The sequence below is a fragment of the Hylobates moloch genome, unplaced genomic scaffold (assembly GCF_009828535.3).
Source record: "Hylobates moloch isolate HMO894 unplaced genomic scaffold, HMol_V3 SCAFFOLD_1, whole genome shotgun sequence".
Taxonomy (NCBI): Eukaryota; Metazoa; Chordata; class Mammalia; order Primates; family Hylobatidae; genus Hylobates; species Hylobates moloch.
In genome coordinates this window covers 156,919,354-156,937,102 of record NW_026652276.1, presented here as the reverse complement: position 1 = coordinate 156,937,102, position 17,749 = coordinate 156,919,354, and the positions used below count along the sequence as shown (strand labels likewise).

Here is a 17,749-nt window from a genome sequence, read left to right as displayed (position 1 = left end):
TGAAATTCCTTAAAAACACATCAAAATTTTATATAATAACTCCACCATAACACAAAAATGATACAATTTTTAATTTTAGAGGGAAATAAATTTTTTTTTATTTTGGAAATAAGAGAAAATAAAGCATTAATTAGTAATAATTACTAAGTAGAAGAGATATGCAAATGTCAATGTCTAATATTTATTTTCTCTTTAAACTTTGAAATATCTGTATTTTCTTCTCACATTTGACTCCAGAGTATTCAGTGCGGCAGGAACACACATTGGGAAATATGCATCTGCCTCCATAAAGACATTTTGGGTTGCAAATTGCTGCAATACACAAATTTTTACAGTGACCATCTTTTGACATGAAATGCTTGTGGCATATTCTATCCTAGTGGTCTGGGGCTATCTGGTGATTGGACACTAATGCAGTCATAAGAATCTATTAATGAACCATCAATGAATGGATCTAATCTATGTACTCTCATCTTTCAGAGCACATGCACACATCAAAAACAAAGCACCCAAAACTCAAACAACACTTTTGAAATTCTATAAAGAGATTATTAAAAGAAACAAAAATTTCATTGGCTACATTTTGAAGTATTTGAAGTATATCTTTTTTTTTTTTCTAGAGGAGCTCAAGTCATTAACAGAAGATAGCATCTATAATTTGCTTTTTAACATTAAGCAAAAATTTAAGGGACAACCCAGTACTGGCTAGTGTATGGAAAATTTGGCAATTTTTATACTATCATTGGAAATTTAATGTGAAATAACTCTACTGAAAATTTCTGAAAGATACTCATGCTGTCTGTGTCATACATTCCTTCCTTGAAATCTTTCCCAAGGCAATTAAAAATACCTACATCTATCTCAATATCTCAATCTATTTATCATCTACCTGTAGAAAGAAAATACTTATAATACTTAATTATAACTTGTAAATAACTAAAATGTTAAACATAAGAGGAGAGGCAAAGGGAATTTTTGTAGTATTTATATTATGGAACTTAATATACTGCTTTAAATTTTGTTTTTAAACGACATAAATTCTTTCAAATAATATTGAGTGAAAATGAGCATACCATAAAATTATATATAATAGTTATTTTTATAGGAGAAATACTGCTTCAATATCACATACTTGAAGCTTACACATTCAAGAATAATATGTCCTTTAAGATAAATGCAACATTAACAGAGTATGTTTTCATCAGGGCTGCTGTATACAGTTGGGCAGGTTGTATAATCCATGAGGGCTCCACAGCTAAGAAAGCAGCATTCACATGATAGATATCATAGATCTGAATTTTTATTACAACAATTTTCCAGCAGATGGTAGTAACATATTTTGTTTAAGAAATATCATTATGTTAAGACAGTTTCTCAATAGTTTGAAATAAAGAATTTGAAGTAGGACGACTTTTAAATTCACATAAAAATGCTGCAGGATGCAGAAACAGGGTGCACAGCTTCAGGCTGTGCTCAGACAACCTCAATCTGCAACCACTGAAGCATATTTACTCATTAATGTGCTTTTAACATCTTCTCATCCTTCTCTCTTACGGTCCACATAGAACTTACTCCAGAACAAGCACCCAAGTTGAGGTTGCTAACTCTTTTTTTCTAGCATTTTATCACATCTAAATTCCAATTGGAATTATCAATATTTGAGCATACATATCTTATGTAAATACCAGCATTTAATAGTACTTTGATATATTTTTCTAGGATAAGCAATGTATAAATTACAGTAGCAATTACTAATAAAATAGGGTCTAAGAGTCACAAAAATTACATGCAAAATTTCTCATGCATGGAAACAAGGGTGTGGTTCATAAGACATTGAAATGGAGGATACATTATTTCTAGCAAAAAGGCATGATCATAATAAAACTATAATTTCAGTTTACAATATACTTGGCCACCAATTTTTAAATTATATAATTATTAATCATTTGGAAATATTTTGAGGGATTTCCAGTTTTTCCCGTTAAGTTAATCATTATTAATATTTTAACATCTTATTTCAAGTTTCCACAAAAAATTTCAAAATTGCATAAAATTTGATCTTCCTCTACATCTTAAGATTTCATCTGTGTAGAAATTTATGACTAATACTGGATGAAAATATACTAAAACTCTAAAAAAGCAACCGAAATTAATTCTACATGGTGAAATTTAGAGTGATTAATTTTTTTGTTTTTTTTACTTTTTTTTGAGACAGAGTCTCGCTCTGTTGCCCAGGCTGGAGTGCAGTGGTGCAATCTCTGTTCACTGCAAGCTCCGCCTCCAGGGTTTACACCATTTTCCTGCCTCAGCCTCCCAAGTAGCTGGGACTACAGGTGCCTACCACCACACACGGCTAATTTTTTGTATTTTAGTAGAGACTGGGTTTCACCATGTTAGCCAGGATGGTCTTGATCTCCTGACTTGGTGATCAGCTGGCCTTGGCCTCCCAAAGTGCTGGGATTACAGGCGTGAGCCACTGCGCCTGGCCTAGAGTGATTAATTTTTAATACATTTCCGTATTTTCTAAGGTATCCATGATAAATATGTATTTATCTTATAATATGAAATAATACATAAACTTCTATATATCAACACCTTCTTTGGCCCACCTGGGGAAACTTTATTGGTAATCCACAGACCATAATTTGAAATTATCTCTTCACACGAACTATTAATATATTATACTACACTTTCTTCTTTTTAATGGATATAAAATTTAGGAAGTTTTTGTTTTATATCTAAAACCATTTTTTAAAAAGGATCAGCATGCTGGAGTTTTTTTCCCTCTATGGACTTGTCCTAAAGCTATACTTTAATTATTATAACAGATTCTAATTCAGAACATATAGTAGGAAAAACATCCTGTGGGCTTACGTATTTGACACTGCACTCCTTCCCAGGAGGAAGGACAATGGCATATGCTGGGCACAATGCATTCACCACCGTTTTTACATTTCTGCAAACAGATAGCTGCCAATTGAAATATAAACAAGTTAAAATTTTAAATTACTAGTCAAATCCTATCCATAACCCACAAAACTTTTCATTAGAGAGAAAAAAAGAAATAATTACAAGTAAGTGATTAAAGAAATTTTTTCCCTAATATTTTATCAAGAACATTTTTGAATGTCACTACATATTCTTGGAAAATGTGACCTTAACAGTTGCAAAATGTTCCATTGTTTGAATGCGTTGTGATTTAACTTTTCTCCAATTGTTGGACATCTGTGTGGCTTCTCAATTTTTCACTTTGATCAAAACACTCTAGTAGTGTCTAATTTAAAATAATTTATAGAAAGGAAAAAACTGAAACATTTGAATAAAGACAGCCACCCTCAGGAGCTAACCAGCCTGAGTGGCACTGTTACCTCCTCTTGCAAAGGTCAGAACTAGATGGTTTGAGGTGGAGCCAAGAAGTCAGTAATTTTTTAAAACCTTTCCCCAACCCCAACTTAAGGACTTAAGGACTTGCTATTTTTCCTGGCAAGTGCAGTAGAAAAACTGAAAAATACAAGATATCCTCTTCTGCTAACCTGAAAGAATGAGTTCAGATGAGTAAAAACTCTTTCTGTTTCAAAAAGGTATCTCCTAAAGCAAGAATAAATATGCAAAAATTTTAAAAAGACCAAGCAAACAAAAGTGAAAAAAATGCTCTCTGTTTTACATTCTGCCTTACATTCCCATGAAGGACGAAAGCTTCAGAGTTTTAAGAGTATTCCTCTTACGTGTGTTGCATCGTTTCCCACTCCAACCAGAAGGACAAGAGCAAGTGCTTGGTCCCACACATTTTCCTCCATTCATGCACATAGGATCACAGATGCCTTAAGGTAAAAGCATGAAAAGTCAGCCCTTAAATTTAACAGTTTTGTCTTTGCTTTACCTGTAGTTGACAAATACATTTAGTGATGTCTTACTTTTTTGGCATCTCCTACCAGTGTATCCTTCACGACAGACGCACACATTATTTCTCATGCAGTGGCCACCATTCTTACAGGGAGGGTGACAGAAAGCTAAAAGAACACATGGCAGCAATCTGTGAATATTACATATCCAATTATTACGTATGATGCATTGCATCATGTGCTTGTCATCAATAAGGACATAAGGCAGAGAAATGTGCTATTAAAATAAAAGATCACTCATTAAACCTGTCCTTTCTAAATCATGAAATGCAATGCTTATACCTATAAGCTGCTAGTGGGTTAGCACAATTTGAAATATATTGGTTAAGTGTTCATAACAAATTGAGTCTTTCATATTACAGTGAATATATTATAAACCTTAACTTATGTTTCACTATACAATAAAGCATGGAATGATCTAGACAAAACTCAGAAAATAAGTCAAAACCTAGCTCAAAATAAGAATGTGCCTGTTCTTGTGGAAATTAGACAAATCTCAACAATTTTCCACATACTTAGAAAGCACTTTTAAATTAGCTTTCGAGTACTTACTGAGGATATGAAGGCAGAGCTTTATATGTGACTTATTCCTGTGAATCCTTGGTAAAAATCTTTTTAACAATAAATCCTTGGCTTTGTTAAGAATATTTGTTAGATAATTTTGAATACATCTTACTGGTAGTTCCTATTTGTATAATTCTGTTTAATGAAATTCAGAGGTTAATATGTATTAATCTTATGAGATGGTTATGATTACTTCATGTTTCTTCCAGGTACGAAAATTAAATGAAGGCATTTCTTTTAAGTAATACACAGGCAAACCTGTCTAGAAAATTCAAAATTTAATTTCTTCCCAAATAATAATTAAATAAATGTTAGTTTGCATTTTAAAAATAAATCTCCAATTAACTGGTATTAATAAGACTAGTGTGGACTGACACCCTGTTTGAATAGCTGCTTCCTTTATTTCCAAACATTGTAAGAAAAATTTTACTGTTTTCAAATGGATTTTTAAATGGAAATAATATAGAACTTTATAGAAACAATATAACTGAAAGCTTTTAGCAAACAGATAGTTTCCAGTATTTTAGGCTGAACTTTTTTTTGGTTCATGCTTGAGTCTACTGTTATTTCTCTGACATTTTATTGATACTTTTTATTGGTAGAGAAATGTTCTTACATTTTCTGCTCCGTATCCTTCATACAATTTAAGATTATTATTATTTATTAGAAAATGTATATTCTTTCTACTACAAAAACTCCATAGGAAATGCCTGTGGTTAGGAATTTGAAACGTAAAAAAGCTCCACAAATTGTTTATGATGGGTAATCTTGCTATAATTAATTATCCACAAAAACTTGAAGTGTAGAAATAAATTATTTATACAAAAAAGCATACATACTTAAAATAATATATACAAAGGGCATACAATTTAAGGTTGGTCATGTCTACCCATAATCCCACATTAGGAAAAGGAGGTTTATAAAAAATCCACCCTCCACATATATTTATGAGATCTATAGGCCTCATTCTGTCACCAAATCCTGAAGTGGGCTAAGTAATTGGATTCACTCTCCATGTGAAATCCAAGAGGTGAAGCAAATTGAAAGGTGTATTTAAACATCTCTCCAGCCATACATCCTAAGCCTTGCTTACTAGTTTAGTAGTTTAACTTTTTTGTGATGTTTCTAGCTCAATTTCTATCTTCCTCTTTTAAAATTCTATAGTGCACATAGTATACATTTTTCATATGACTTTATATTCCACTAATTTTATTCAATCACTTTCAATGTGTGTGCCATCTTCCCTTCCCACCATTTAGGCTCACAAGAAGATGAGATCTAATAAGAATTACATGTCATAGCAACTGTCTAGATCATACCTGAAAGCCAGGAAGTCTGAGGCATGGAGCCTTTCAGTAAATACCAGCAAGAAAGTTGTGGAGGCAAGCTAATTGTAAAACCTACTCTCTTCCCACAATGATAATCTGTTCTCTGGCCCTTAAAGCATGGAATATGTTCAACAGATAATTTTTAATTCAGTTTAATAATTGAAATATTTCTTCCTTTATCCACTTATACAACTGGCATATACATTTTATTTGTTTTGTTTTGTTTTGTTTTTATACATTTTAGAGAACTTTTCTTACTTCATCTTACATCTACTTCAAGTAGCATGAAAGATACAAAGTTTTCATTTCCTTCCTTACATTCTCCATTCAAAACTACATATATAACTCTCTAGCATGGATTTAACCATAGTCTTCTAGTTTTCAAGATTTCCCTTAACTTAGTCTTTACTTCTTTCTGTTTCTCAAACTGCTTCTTCAAAGGAATATGAATTACAGGAACTCATTTGCTATGCCCGTGTATCCTGTGTTAGCATGATGACTTCTTTTCTGCTTTATTTCCTTCCTAAGAATCCTAGCCAACATCCAAAATAAAAGAAATAGAATTGCAAATCAAAGTGCATTGTGGCAAGGAAAACCTAAATTTTAGGAATTAAATTATGGAAATACTCTGACATGTTCTATAGTAAAAATCTACTCTATATTTTTAATAAACTCGAAAATATGAAGATGCAGAAAATACACATTACATATTATTGGTTGACATTAATTCATACCCTCAAGACATCCCCATTATTCTGAAAATAACCTGTAATATTAACTATATGAGGGAAAGTGTTAAAATAATAAGCCCATGAAAGAGAAAAACAATGCATTTTTAAGTCTCTGTATCTTCTTGCATAGTGCTGTGTGTAGGTGATTCTTCATAAATGTTTAATGAAACTAAGGTGAAAAGAGGTTATAGGATAATAGTGGACAGTAGATTGACCATAAATCAAACATTTTTGCTGTGTAGGCAACAAAAATGACACAATTTCATTATAATAGACTACAAGAGAACTTTGCTTACTTGTTTCACACCTTGGGCCTACAAAACTGCACAGAGAGGTGCCAAGGTATGAGCTTCAATATTTTGAGTAAATATAACCATTTTACATAATAACTTTGATATATTTTTGTAAGCTAGTAATTTGGTGGGCATACTTGAAACATCACAAGAATTCTGGGGAAAAGATCGCATCTTTCCCTTTGAAACTTGTCTCATGTTTACTCAGAGCTCTGTTGATATCTAACTTTCCATTTGCCCTTTTTACATACAAAGAAAGAATAATTACCATTCTGACACTGTTCCCCAAAGAATCCATCTGGACAGAGGCAAGTGTTTGGCTTGTTACACGAACCACCATTGAGGCAAACAGGGTCACACAAAGCTAATAAACAGCAGGAGGAAAAGAGACCATAAAAGTTTTATTAGTTAAAAAATGAAAGCTGCACAGAAGTACAAAATGGTGCATAATGAAATATTTTATTTTTACTGCAAGTAAAACCCGTAATGTATAATTAATTAGACTTTGCCAAACAGAAGAGGAATGAAATTACTGGATAATCGCTTTGAAAGTATGTTAAGTTTACAAATAACACTAAGCTTAGAAAAGCTAGAAAGGGAGCTGGAATTTAAAGTGTGGTGTTTGTCCAAGATGACAGTGCTCCTGCTCTATCAAGAATGTAGAGGCTATGATTACAATTCAGAATGCCCTCAGTAAGCTAGAAGAAATGATTGCAAGTTAAGAGAAGACAATTCAATTCAATAGTGTTAACAGGATGGTTTGTAATCTGCTCAAATACATGTAGCCATGCACACCTCTTTATCACCTTCCCAATTAAAATGAGAACAGTGCACTCAAGTCCTAACACACTGGAAAACATTCATTGTTTTTACTTCTTTATTTTTGTTTTGCTTTGAAAGACATCCCCAATTTTATTTTTCACCCTAGATCCTACCCATTCACCAACATCTACTACAAATACTATTTTCTTCCTCATTCCACTTGCCAAAATTAATTTCTTCCTTCTCTGCTTCTAAGGAACTGTGTTTCAATAACATGACTTATCATAACTCAACTTCTATCATAGTCTTTTTCATAATTGTATCCCATGTCTCTGTCACTAACAATATGCGACTTGAAATCAGGGCAAAAATCAAATGCAGCCTTGTTTCCATTTGCATCATGCTTCACAAATAATTGGCCAGCTATAAACATTGAATTACACTTTCATTGAGAAAAAGTCATTAGATTATAATGAATTAGATCAAACATAGATAATTGCAAACATTGCTGCCAAAGAAACAAGCTTACGCCAGGAGCAGTGGCTCACGCCTGTAATCCCAGCACTTTGGGAGGCTGAGGTGGGCGGATCACGAGGTCAGGAGTTCGAGACCTGTCTGACCAACATGGTGAAACCCCGTCTCTACTAAAAATACAAAAATTAGCTAGGCATGGTGGCATGCTCCTGTAATCCCAGCTCCTTGGGAGGCCGAGGCAGGAGAATCACTTGAACCTGGGAGGCGGAGGTTACAGTGAGCCAAGATCGCACCTCTGCACTCCAGCCTGGGCGACAGAGTGAGAATCTATCTAAAAGAAAAAAAACAAAAAAGCCTAATAGTATGATAAATAAATGGAATAACATGAAGGGTATCCAGTTAATTCAGAATTGCTTAGATGTTTAATGAAATAGGATGTTTCTATTGGATGAAAAACTTAAAAGAAACCTAGAAGGTTCAACACGCTTCTCTTCACCACAAGGTAGGTGAATGAGGGAAATATAAAAGCAAACAAAGTATTGGTTGGATAAGATAACAGTAAAGCTGTAAGACACCATATGGTTCAACACAAAAACAAAGAGAATGAGGATGAAAGAGTTTTAAAAATCTGTCTGAAATAACAACTTCATACCTGTCTTGTCAGGTCAGTTTTATGTTTCTTAGGTGCACATCTTCAGGATATTGGCATATTTTAACTTTTAATTGACATGTTCATTGAAAATATTTCCAATTTTACCTGTACTACAGGTGGGTCCATACCAGCCAGGTTTGCACTGGCAAATATCTGGTGTAAGACACTGGCCTCCATTTTCACAGTGCCTGTTACAAACCACTGAGGGGACAGAATAAAGAGAAAAGAAAGATTTGGCTTGGAGTAGTCATATTGTTGGTTATTATCTAGCTAGCTCATAACTGCCAATCACATCTGCTAATTAATAAGATTACCGAGAAAGATAAAATACAATTTATATTCGAGTTTAAAATGCTTTCTATTTCTCATATTCAGTTATTTTATTTTATTTTATTTTTGGTTAATAGAGAGGGAAAAAATAGAAAACCATTGAGCCAAGTGGTAAACAAGACTTGGCTATTTGGGAAAATTATTAGTTATTGATGAAAGCAATCATAGACATAAATTTAAAAAGAAATTTACATGCAATTTAACAAATTTGAATTCCTGTTTTCTCAAAGAAAGACCATGAATAGCATCATATCTTAGTACTGGCCACTGTGGTTGATACCAGTGCTATGCAAGATGGTAACCGTTGTCATCAATCATCAATGTGTGTTCTTTACGTAGAGTTTGGGTTCATTTCATGTAGCATTAAGGCCGTCAACTATTCAAAGAAGCAGTTTCATTATATCAGACAGCAGGAGACCTTTGCTTACTTGTTTCACACCTTGGTCCTACAAAACCATAAGGACAAGTGCAGAGATTCCCAGCCAAGCATGTGCCACCATGTTGACAACGTGGGTTACAATGTTCTACAGAAACAGATTATGTTATTAAGTCAGTTCTTAATTTTTAAAAAGTCAGTTTACATTTATAAAGCACCGTCACAATAAAATCTTGTTGTAAGAGCAATTTGTAATACATTAAGTTCTCTTTTACTACAAAATTTAGTTCTGTGGGACTGACTATATTAATTCACACTGGAAACACTTACAAATCAACAGCATGCTTTGATTAATAAAACTTTTTGTTAACTGGAAGGAAATATAGGACCTTGGCCTTCTTCTGAAAAGTGAGATTTGAACTTACATATTCCTGCCTTACAAATAGAGCTTTTCTATAGTTGCATAGTTATTTTCATATGCTATTTATATTGAATGTTTCTGTTAGTTCACCCTAAATTTACTTTAATTTGTTAATTTGTAGCTTGCCTTGCCATAAAAACATTTAACATGGCTCTCAGCTTATTCATAATTATATGCACCATCTACCAAACTATCTTTTCACATATTATTTTAAAATAAACAATTCATTTCTTTAAAGTATCACCACTTTAGGAATGCTATTTCATAAATTTTCTGCTTAAGATTTAAACCAAAGCAATGCAATTACATGGCTACAGATGTATTTTTAAAAATTCACTTTTTAGGTTTCTTCTTACTACTTTACATTTTCTAGTTATTTGGCATTTAACACTTTATTTGAACCATATTTGGTAGATCATTCAATAGCTGTCTTTGCTTGAAGCTATAGTTGTAGATATATAGTACCTTATAACTAAACCTCAAATCATTTCAGAGGATAATTTTACCAATAACAAATAAGCTATTGCTCCTTGAATCTCTGATTTCAGAAACTTAATTCTTCAGTATCTTTGAATAGATTGTATTTGATAAGTATTTTAAAATGTAGAGTCCTATACCAGCTTTGATAAGAATATTTTAGTATATACACAGTAAACTTGAATTGTCTTGTAAAATGATTTTTAAAGAAAATTATGCTATATTTTAGGCCTTATATTTGATTTTTAATTTGAATTATCACCTTCATCACAGGTTGCTCCACCATGTCCTGGAAGACATTGACAAATGTTAGGCTTAATACATTTTCCATGGTTTTTACAATCAGGGTCACAAACAGCTGTATAAAATAAAGCCCAAGTTTTAGACATAGCAATTACCAAATATAATTTATCATGCAAACTAATGAATGATGTTACCTACCAGTTTGGCAGTTAGAACCAATGTAACCAGGTTTACATTTGCAGATGTTTGGGGCAACACACTCCCTACTTTTCCCACATGGATATCTACAAATGGCTAAAAAAAAATCAAAGAGAAAAAGATTGATTGCTAAAACAGAACATACATATTGCCCACAGACTTAGTTATAATAGAAGCAAAAGTCTCTGAAATTTGAATAGTTAACTAATAGTCCCTCTAGATAATACTGAGAATATAAGAATACTCCAACAACTCTCTTGCTTAAGTTTAGTCACAAACAAGCCAAAACACAAACAAAGCAAAACAGTAACACAAGACAGCTTCTATGTTGTCAAAGCCAAAAAGTTGATTTTCATCAGAGAAAACAATGTTAATAATTGTGAGAAGATAGAAACAATGCCTTTAAAATTAAAGTGATATATAACTTGCTATAATCTCAAAAGAGTTGGAAAGATTATAGAGAAACCTAGTTCATGCAAATAAGCAAATATGCCAGAATTAGTATTTGAAGTGCTAAATGCCCACTGTGAGCTGAAAAGAATACAGACCACAATGTTAATCAGATCTATATTGACATCTTTTATCTGCTTAGCTGATTAATGCTGGGAAATTCAGTGGGCACTCCAAAGCTCTGTTTTCTCATCTGTATAATGGGAAAAATAATACCCAATTTATGGGGTCCATGTGGATTATATGACACAGTTGATACAAAATGTTTCCACAGACCCTGGAACACAGAAAGTACTCAAACATATTTGTAATATATATTATATAGTTGTAATACTCTATAATATTAACATGATTTTAATAAATAACTCAGAAAACCCACTTTTGTTCTTTCAAAATGTGATGAGAATACAGTATAAATGATCAATACATAAAATAAATGGAAATAAGTGAACTCAGCAGAATAAATAGAAATTAGTATATAGAAAAGCATATCTTTTTAATAACTTAAACTTGAATTAGATAATTTTCTTTGTATCTTCTGAAGAGTTTCATACTACCTCCGCAATTGATACCGTCTCCATAATACCCAAAAGGGCAGCATCCACATTTGAAGTGACCATCTGAGCTTGGCACACAGGAAACACCAAAAAAACAAGGAGAGCCAGCACAAGGTGATACTTTGGTTGACCCAAACTTTTCTGGCAAAATAGTGATTGCTTTTGTAATAGATGACACAAACTCATCTTCATACTGTGTGTAACCTTGGGAAGACCTGCTAATTTGAGAATTATACCCTCCCGTCTCTGTTTGGATGGTGTTCTGGATATCATCCTTTGATTTGCCATGGGTGCTGTTTGGGTTCATGCTTAAAGAGCTACTGTTCTTCATAGAAACTTCCAACTCACCCAGACTGAGATTTGTACTGAGGCTACGATCCACATGTTCAAAATCTGATATCTGATGGGAAATAGCTTTTATTGAGTTTCCCATTTGGGCTGTAATTAATTTCAGTGATGAGCGGGAGATGCTGTTAGTTGTGCTCAACAACTTTTTGATAGTAGTGGGAGTGGGAGTAAATCTTGTACCAATTAGTGAATATTCTGTTGATGGTGGCTGAAAATTTATACCTACACAACCAAAAAATAAAAAATGTTAGTCAATAGCATTTATAAATAGTCTTCTCTACCTGAAATATTTTACGTTAAGTAATTTATTCCCTCATTTAGTATCTACACATGTCTAACACTGTAGAAGGAGCTGTGTACTAATAAGAAATCATAACACTGTTTCTGCCTTCAAGGAGCTTATAGTCTTTTGGGGTACACAAGATAACCCAGAATATTAAATAGTATAAAAGTCAAATTACAATAATTCATTTTATTAAGATTTTGAAATGGCTAATAAACACCTGTTGATCACCTCATACACACGAGCCTCAAAACAAAGGAAAGCACAGTCCCTATCCCTGAGCAATTTAGAATATTGTCAAGGATAGAGACATGTGAGCCATTCACTATGAAACAATCATTGAGAACTACTACAAGGGTGACAAATATAAAATGAAACCTACAGAACCACAGAAGAGTAAGTAATTTTCCCTATAAAGAAGACAGGAACTAAATGTATAAGCAAAAATTGGGAAATTATATAAACGCTATTTTATACGAGAGGCAAAGAACCACAGCTCTAATAATTTTACCAATGTGATAAAATGAGATTTTATGTCCCCATCTTTCTTGATTGCTCAACTAGAAATTAAAACATTTTTACACATTTTTTGGGGGGGATCATTATGTATTTCACCTGCCAAAATACTTCATTTCCTTATTGCATATTTTTACTTCTTTGGTATGGAAACATCTAATGGGTTTTAGAGTATGAGCACATTTTAAGCAGTGATTAGGTATGTTTTTCTTGTTATGCTTTCTATTGCAAATTTAGGATTTGATTTTGCAGTGTCTTCATGCAAAGCTCTTCTCAAAGGTCTTAAAATACAAAAACATAGAAAACCAAGCCAAATCAAATCAAAACCAGAAAAAGATAGAAGAAAATGAACCAAAAACAATAAAAATAATCCTTAACATAGTTGGCAACAAGTGCAACGAAAGATTTTTGAAAAATGTGAGGACTCTGTGAAACATAAAAAGCATATGGGTTCAGACTAATAGAAACAAGAATGCACCAAATATAGCCCCAAACATAAATAAGGGCAGTGAGGTAAGCACAATTAAGTGTCAAAAAATATAGCAAAAGTGTCCTGGAGTAGCAATCCCCAGAAGAACTGCTTTAGATTATCTGGGCCAAGTCAGTGTCCCCTCCCCTGAGCCTCTGTACACAGAGGGGACTCCTTCCAGAACCAAATTGTTTTAAGTGAACCTTCTCCTTAAGAGAGTTTTTATTGTCAGAATTGGAGAAAGAAGCAGAGAAGAACTGAAACTCCAGACTGCAAAAATTACCATTGAAGAAAGTAAGAAAAGAGCATATGTTAGCAAATGGATGCTAGTAAAGTAAATTTTTTGTTTTGAAATGTAATGATTCAATGTTCCTATGAAGGTATATATCAGAGATATCATAAAAATTACAAAATACAAGAATCATGAGAAGATATAGGCCTTACAGATATTAAAATGTAGTATAAAGCCACACTAATCAAAACAATGTATTACTGGCATACAAAAGACTACTAGAAAATAATAACATAACAGAAAAATCAGAAATATATCTCAACATATAAGGGATTTTAAATAAAATATATGATATTTAAATTCAATGTGGCTTATTTTATAAATGATACTACATAATTGCTATTCATCTGGAAGAAAAAAGTATTGAACCTCTGCTTCATATAACAAAATAACAAATTGTAAATGAATTAAAAACTAAATGTAAAATATAAAATAATAAGTGTTCTAAAAGAGAATAGTTCATATTTATAACTTAAACTTTGAGAGATCCTTAAACAGAAGCTATAAATAAAAGATTTAAAAATATATTTATTTGATTACATGAAATCTTACTGCTTTCATATAAAAAGACAACACAGATAAAGGCAAACCACAGAGATAAACACAATAATCTCAAGTACCTATTATGTATAGGATCAGAATATATGAGGTGGCCGGAATATATAAAGTACTCCTACAAATCAATAAAAAAGGCAAGCAAAAGGATAGCAATTAGCACAAAAACAAATCTAAATGATTATTTGAAAAAAACCCAAATAAATAGATAACCTTTGGCAATTTCTATCTAGGAAAAATCAAAAACCATAACAGTGGAAAGATATAACTAAACAACTTTGGAGACGGGAAAAGTGAAATAGCTATGTATAAGAAGACAATTTTAAATTATACAAGAATACTACATGTAATTGTATACAAGAATTTGAAATCTAGATGTGACAAATGATTTTCTGGCAAAATAAAAATGATGAAATTGACTCAAGAGGAGGCAAAAACATTGATGGAAATAGAAAAACAATCTAAAATTACTCCCCAAAATAATGCTAGGACAGATAATCTAATGAAAAATTTTACCAAATAATTAAGGAAAGGGTATTTTCAAAACAGCTGCAATGCACAAAAAGAGATAAAAAGTGTTATAAACACCTTATTAAAGTGGCATAATCATATAGTCAATATATTTGTGACATATAAAAATTTAAATGAAATACTAGTAGATCAAAGGTAGTGCATTTATGGAAAAATATCAGGATTAGACTTGTACCTATTAATATAATTATATGATATAATTGCATAAAGACATAATATGGAAAATATAAAATGATGTTGAAATATAGTATGCATTAATTACTGATTTTAAATATTGTGAGAAAGTTAGTCTAAGGAAACTTTGTTAACTGCAATTATAGCAACTAATAAATGATGCTGAAAAAGCATTTGATAACATTTAAAACCCACTCCTGATTTAAAACTAGGAATTCTGAAAAAGCAACTAATGAAAGGAAAATTCATTAATTGGATAAAGGGTATCTAGCAGAAACTACAGGGATATCATAGTGAAACATGAGAAGAATTCCCATACCATTAACAAAGCTCTCCCTTCCCTACAGGCTTTGTACTAGAGGTACACTACACTACAATGACAGCATAAGTTTGAGACCCTGGTCTCTTCAGTTAGATTGCTCAGGCTCAACTCTCTCTCCTGTAATTTAAAACTCCATAATCTGAACACATTACTTAAGCCCTCTATGTTTCTGTTTAATCATCTGTAAAATAGAAGTAATAACAGTTACTGTAAATAGCTATTATGAGGATTGAATGAGGTAAGATACAAAAATGTCTGCCTAGTGCTGGCACATTATAAGTATAAATTAAATAAGTAAATAAGAATAGCAGACAAAACTCCTTATTTGCAAAAAACAACTATTGTCTGCCAATAAAATCAAGAAAGAGAATCCACTATAAATCATAGTGTACATCAGAATATTCAGTAAGGTGACAACACTGGAATAATATGAAAATCAAGACACATTTCATATGTTCCAGGAATCAAAAATATCTTGATGGATATCCCATTCACAATAACAGTTGATATTACAGAATGCAAAGGCATAAAGAAAGCCAATGTGAAATGTACAAGAACTTTATGAAGACAATCACAGAACGATTGAACCAAATGAGGGCTATTAAGAAAGCACTATGACACAGGAAAGGCCTTGTGAAATAGTGAACTTCTTATCACTTTTAGGGTTTGAGCAGATACTGGATGACCAATTTCCAGGGATTTATAAAATATAAGTTTGAAGTAGTCACTTCCAACCATAAGCTTCTCCGAAATCACTTTAAATGATGCTTTGTTCATTAGAGGACATAAATGCATTTTTTCTAAAATATAAGCCAGATGATTGAATAGATCAGCAAGAGAAAGGATAAATTTTAAATCACATTATATAACCTTTAGGTGATCTTTCTAAAAATAAAAATACCTGAGGAATAAATATGTTGGTCTTCTAGAAAACAAATAAGAGGAATTACTTGTCATTAGATTTTAACTATGACCATTACTTACTGAGGGCATTTCCGCTTGTTGGCTTAACATGCCTATTTCTCCCTTGGGCATTTTTATCATCCTCTTCCTTATTTACACTTTTATCAGATCTTGTGAGAACCACAGTTTGTGTAGTAAATTTATTTAAAAACTGTGTTTCAACTGTAAATGAGAACAAGGAAAACAGATTAGACTTAAACTATTAGACAACCAAACACCACAAATAAGAACATACAATACAAATGCCACTTGGATTAAACTCTGCAAATTAGACTGAATAACTCGCTTAAATGTCATCTCTTCTGCACACTTTTCTGGTATGGACTGAATTATGTCCCCCTAAAATTCATATGTTAAATCCCTACTCCTAAACATGAATGTGTTTGGAGACAGGGTCTTTAAGGGGGTAAATAAGATTAAATGAGATCATAAGAGTGGCACCCTAATCCAATAGGACTGGTGTCCTTACAAAATGAGGACGAGATACCACACATGCAGGAGAGACCTGGTGAGAACGTTGCCAGTCTGCAAACCAGAGATATCTCACCACAAATCAACTTACTCGCACCTTAATCTTGAACTTACAGCATTCAGAACTGCAAGAAAATAAATTTCTGTTGTTTAAGCCCCCCAATCTGTTATGGCAGCCCAAGCTAATGTACCTTCCTTCAGTTGCATTCACCCACCCAATCAATTTTGTCCATTTGGGTTCTCCCACAGAACTTTGCCCTTCATGCTATTGATTCTTATGTGCCCCACTAGTTAGCAATAACCTCAAGAATAACTGTGCTTTATTCATGTTGATATTCATTGACTCTGGTACCTATCATAAAACTAAGAAAATACCATCAACAACCAAAAATCCTTTTGTATTAATAAGCCCCTTCCTACAATACACAAATGACTCTGACAATGTTAAGAAACATATTTAGTCACTCATGTGTAAGGGGATTTGTTTCCACTTGTTTTTCTCTTAAATGCCACTGAATGAAGTTTTTATTGAAGAAACAGGCCTGTTTGGGAAAGAAAACTGCTAGATCACTTATTAGAATGGAAGATGTGAATATTAGGGATGGGATATCAGGAGTAAATGTGAGAAGCAGAAGTAGAGAATTCCCCTTACCATCCTATACTGTATTGCTCATATCTGTGGGCTAGGCAGGCTCAGCCCAATTTGAAGCACAAGATGATGCTGTTTCTTTAGTACATAATTGTCATCAAAGAGGGTCCCATTCACTTAATTAAACCCAAGGTATGGATCTTCGACACTGTCTGCTATAACTTAGTTTTTTCTTTTTTAATCTTTTAAAATGTTGATGCCCACCAATTTTTTTTATCCACTTTCCTCTAAATCTAAGGGTTTTCCCTGGACAATTCTATGACATAGCTGATGATTCTAAGAATTATATTTTCAACTTAATCCTCCTGTCTGAGTTCACATGGATATTCCATAGTAACCCTAGTTTCTGTGAATCTAGACTGAATTCATTATAATTCCCCTCCACAACAACCTGTTCTTCCATTACGTTGCTTGTATG

General features: G+C 32.7%; 1 protein-coding gene across 1 annotated transcript in view; it reads right to left on the bottom strand.

Moving 5' to 3' along the window:
• Window positions 1–208: 208 nt before the first annotated feature.
• The window catches only part of VWDE (von Willebrand factor D and EGF domains), a gene marked incomplete at its 3' end in the record, with an annotated part of 72,538 nt that continues 54,997 nt past the window's right edge, over window positions 209–17,749 (bottom strand). The window contains 10 exon segments of the mRNA XM_032755719.2: window positions 209–312; window positions 2,875–2,970; window positions 3,726–3,821; window positions 3,915–4,010; window positions 7,087–7,182; window positions 8,812–8,907; window positions 9,465–9,560; window positions 10,573–10,668; window positions 10,752–10,847; window positions 16,233–16,373. Of these exon segments, the coding sequence (XP_032611610.2) occupies window positions 209–312; window positions 2,875–2,970; window positions 3,726–3,821; window positions 3,915–4,010; window positions 7,087–7,182; window positions 8,812–8,907; window positions 9,465–9,560; window positions 10,573–10,668; window positions 10,752–10,847; window positions 16,233–16,373 (1,013 nt within the window).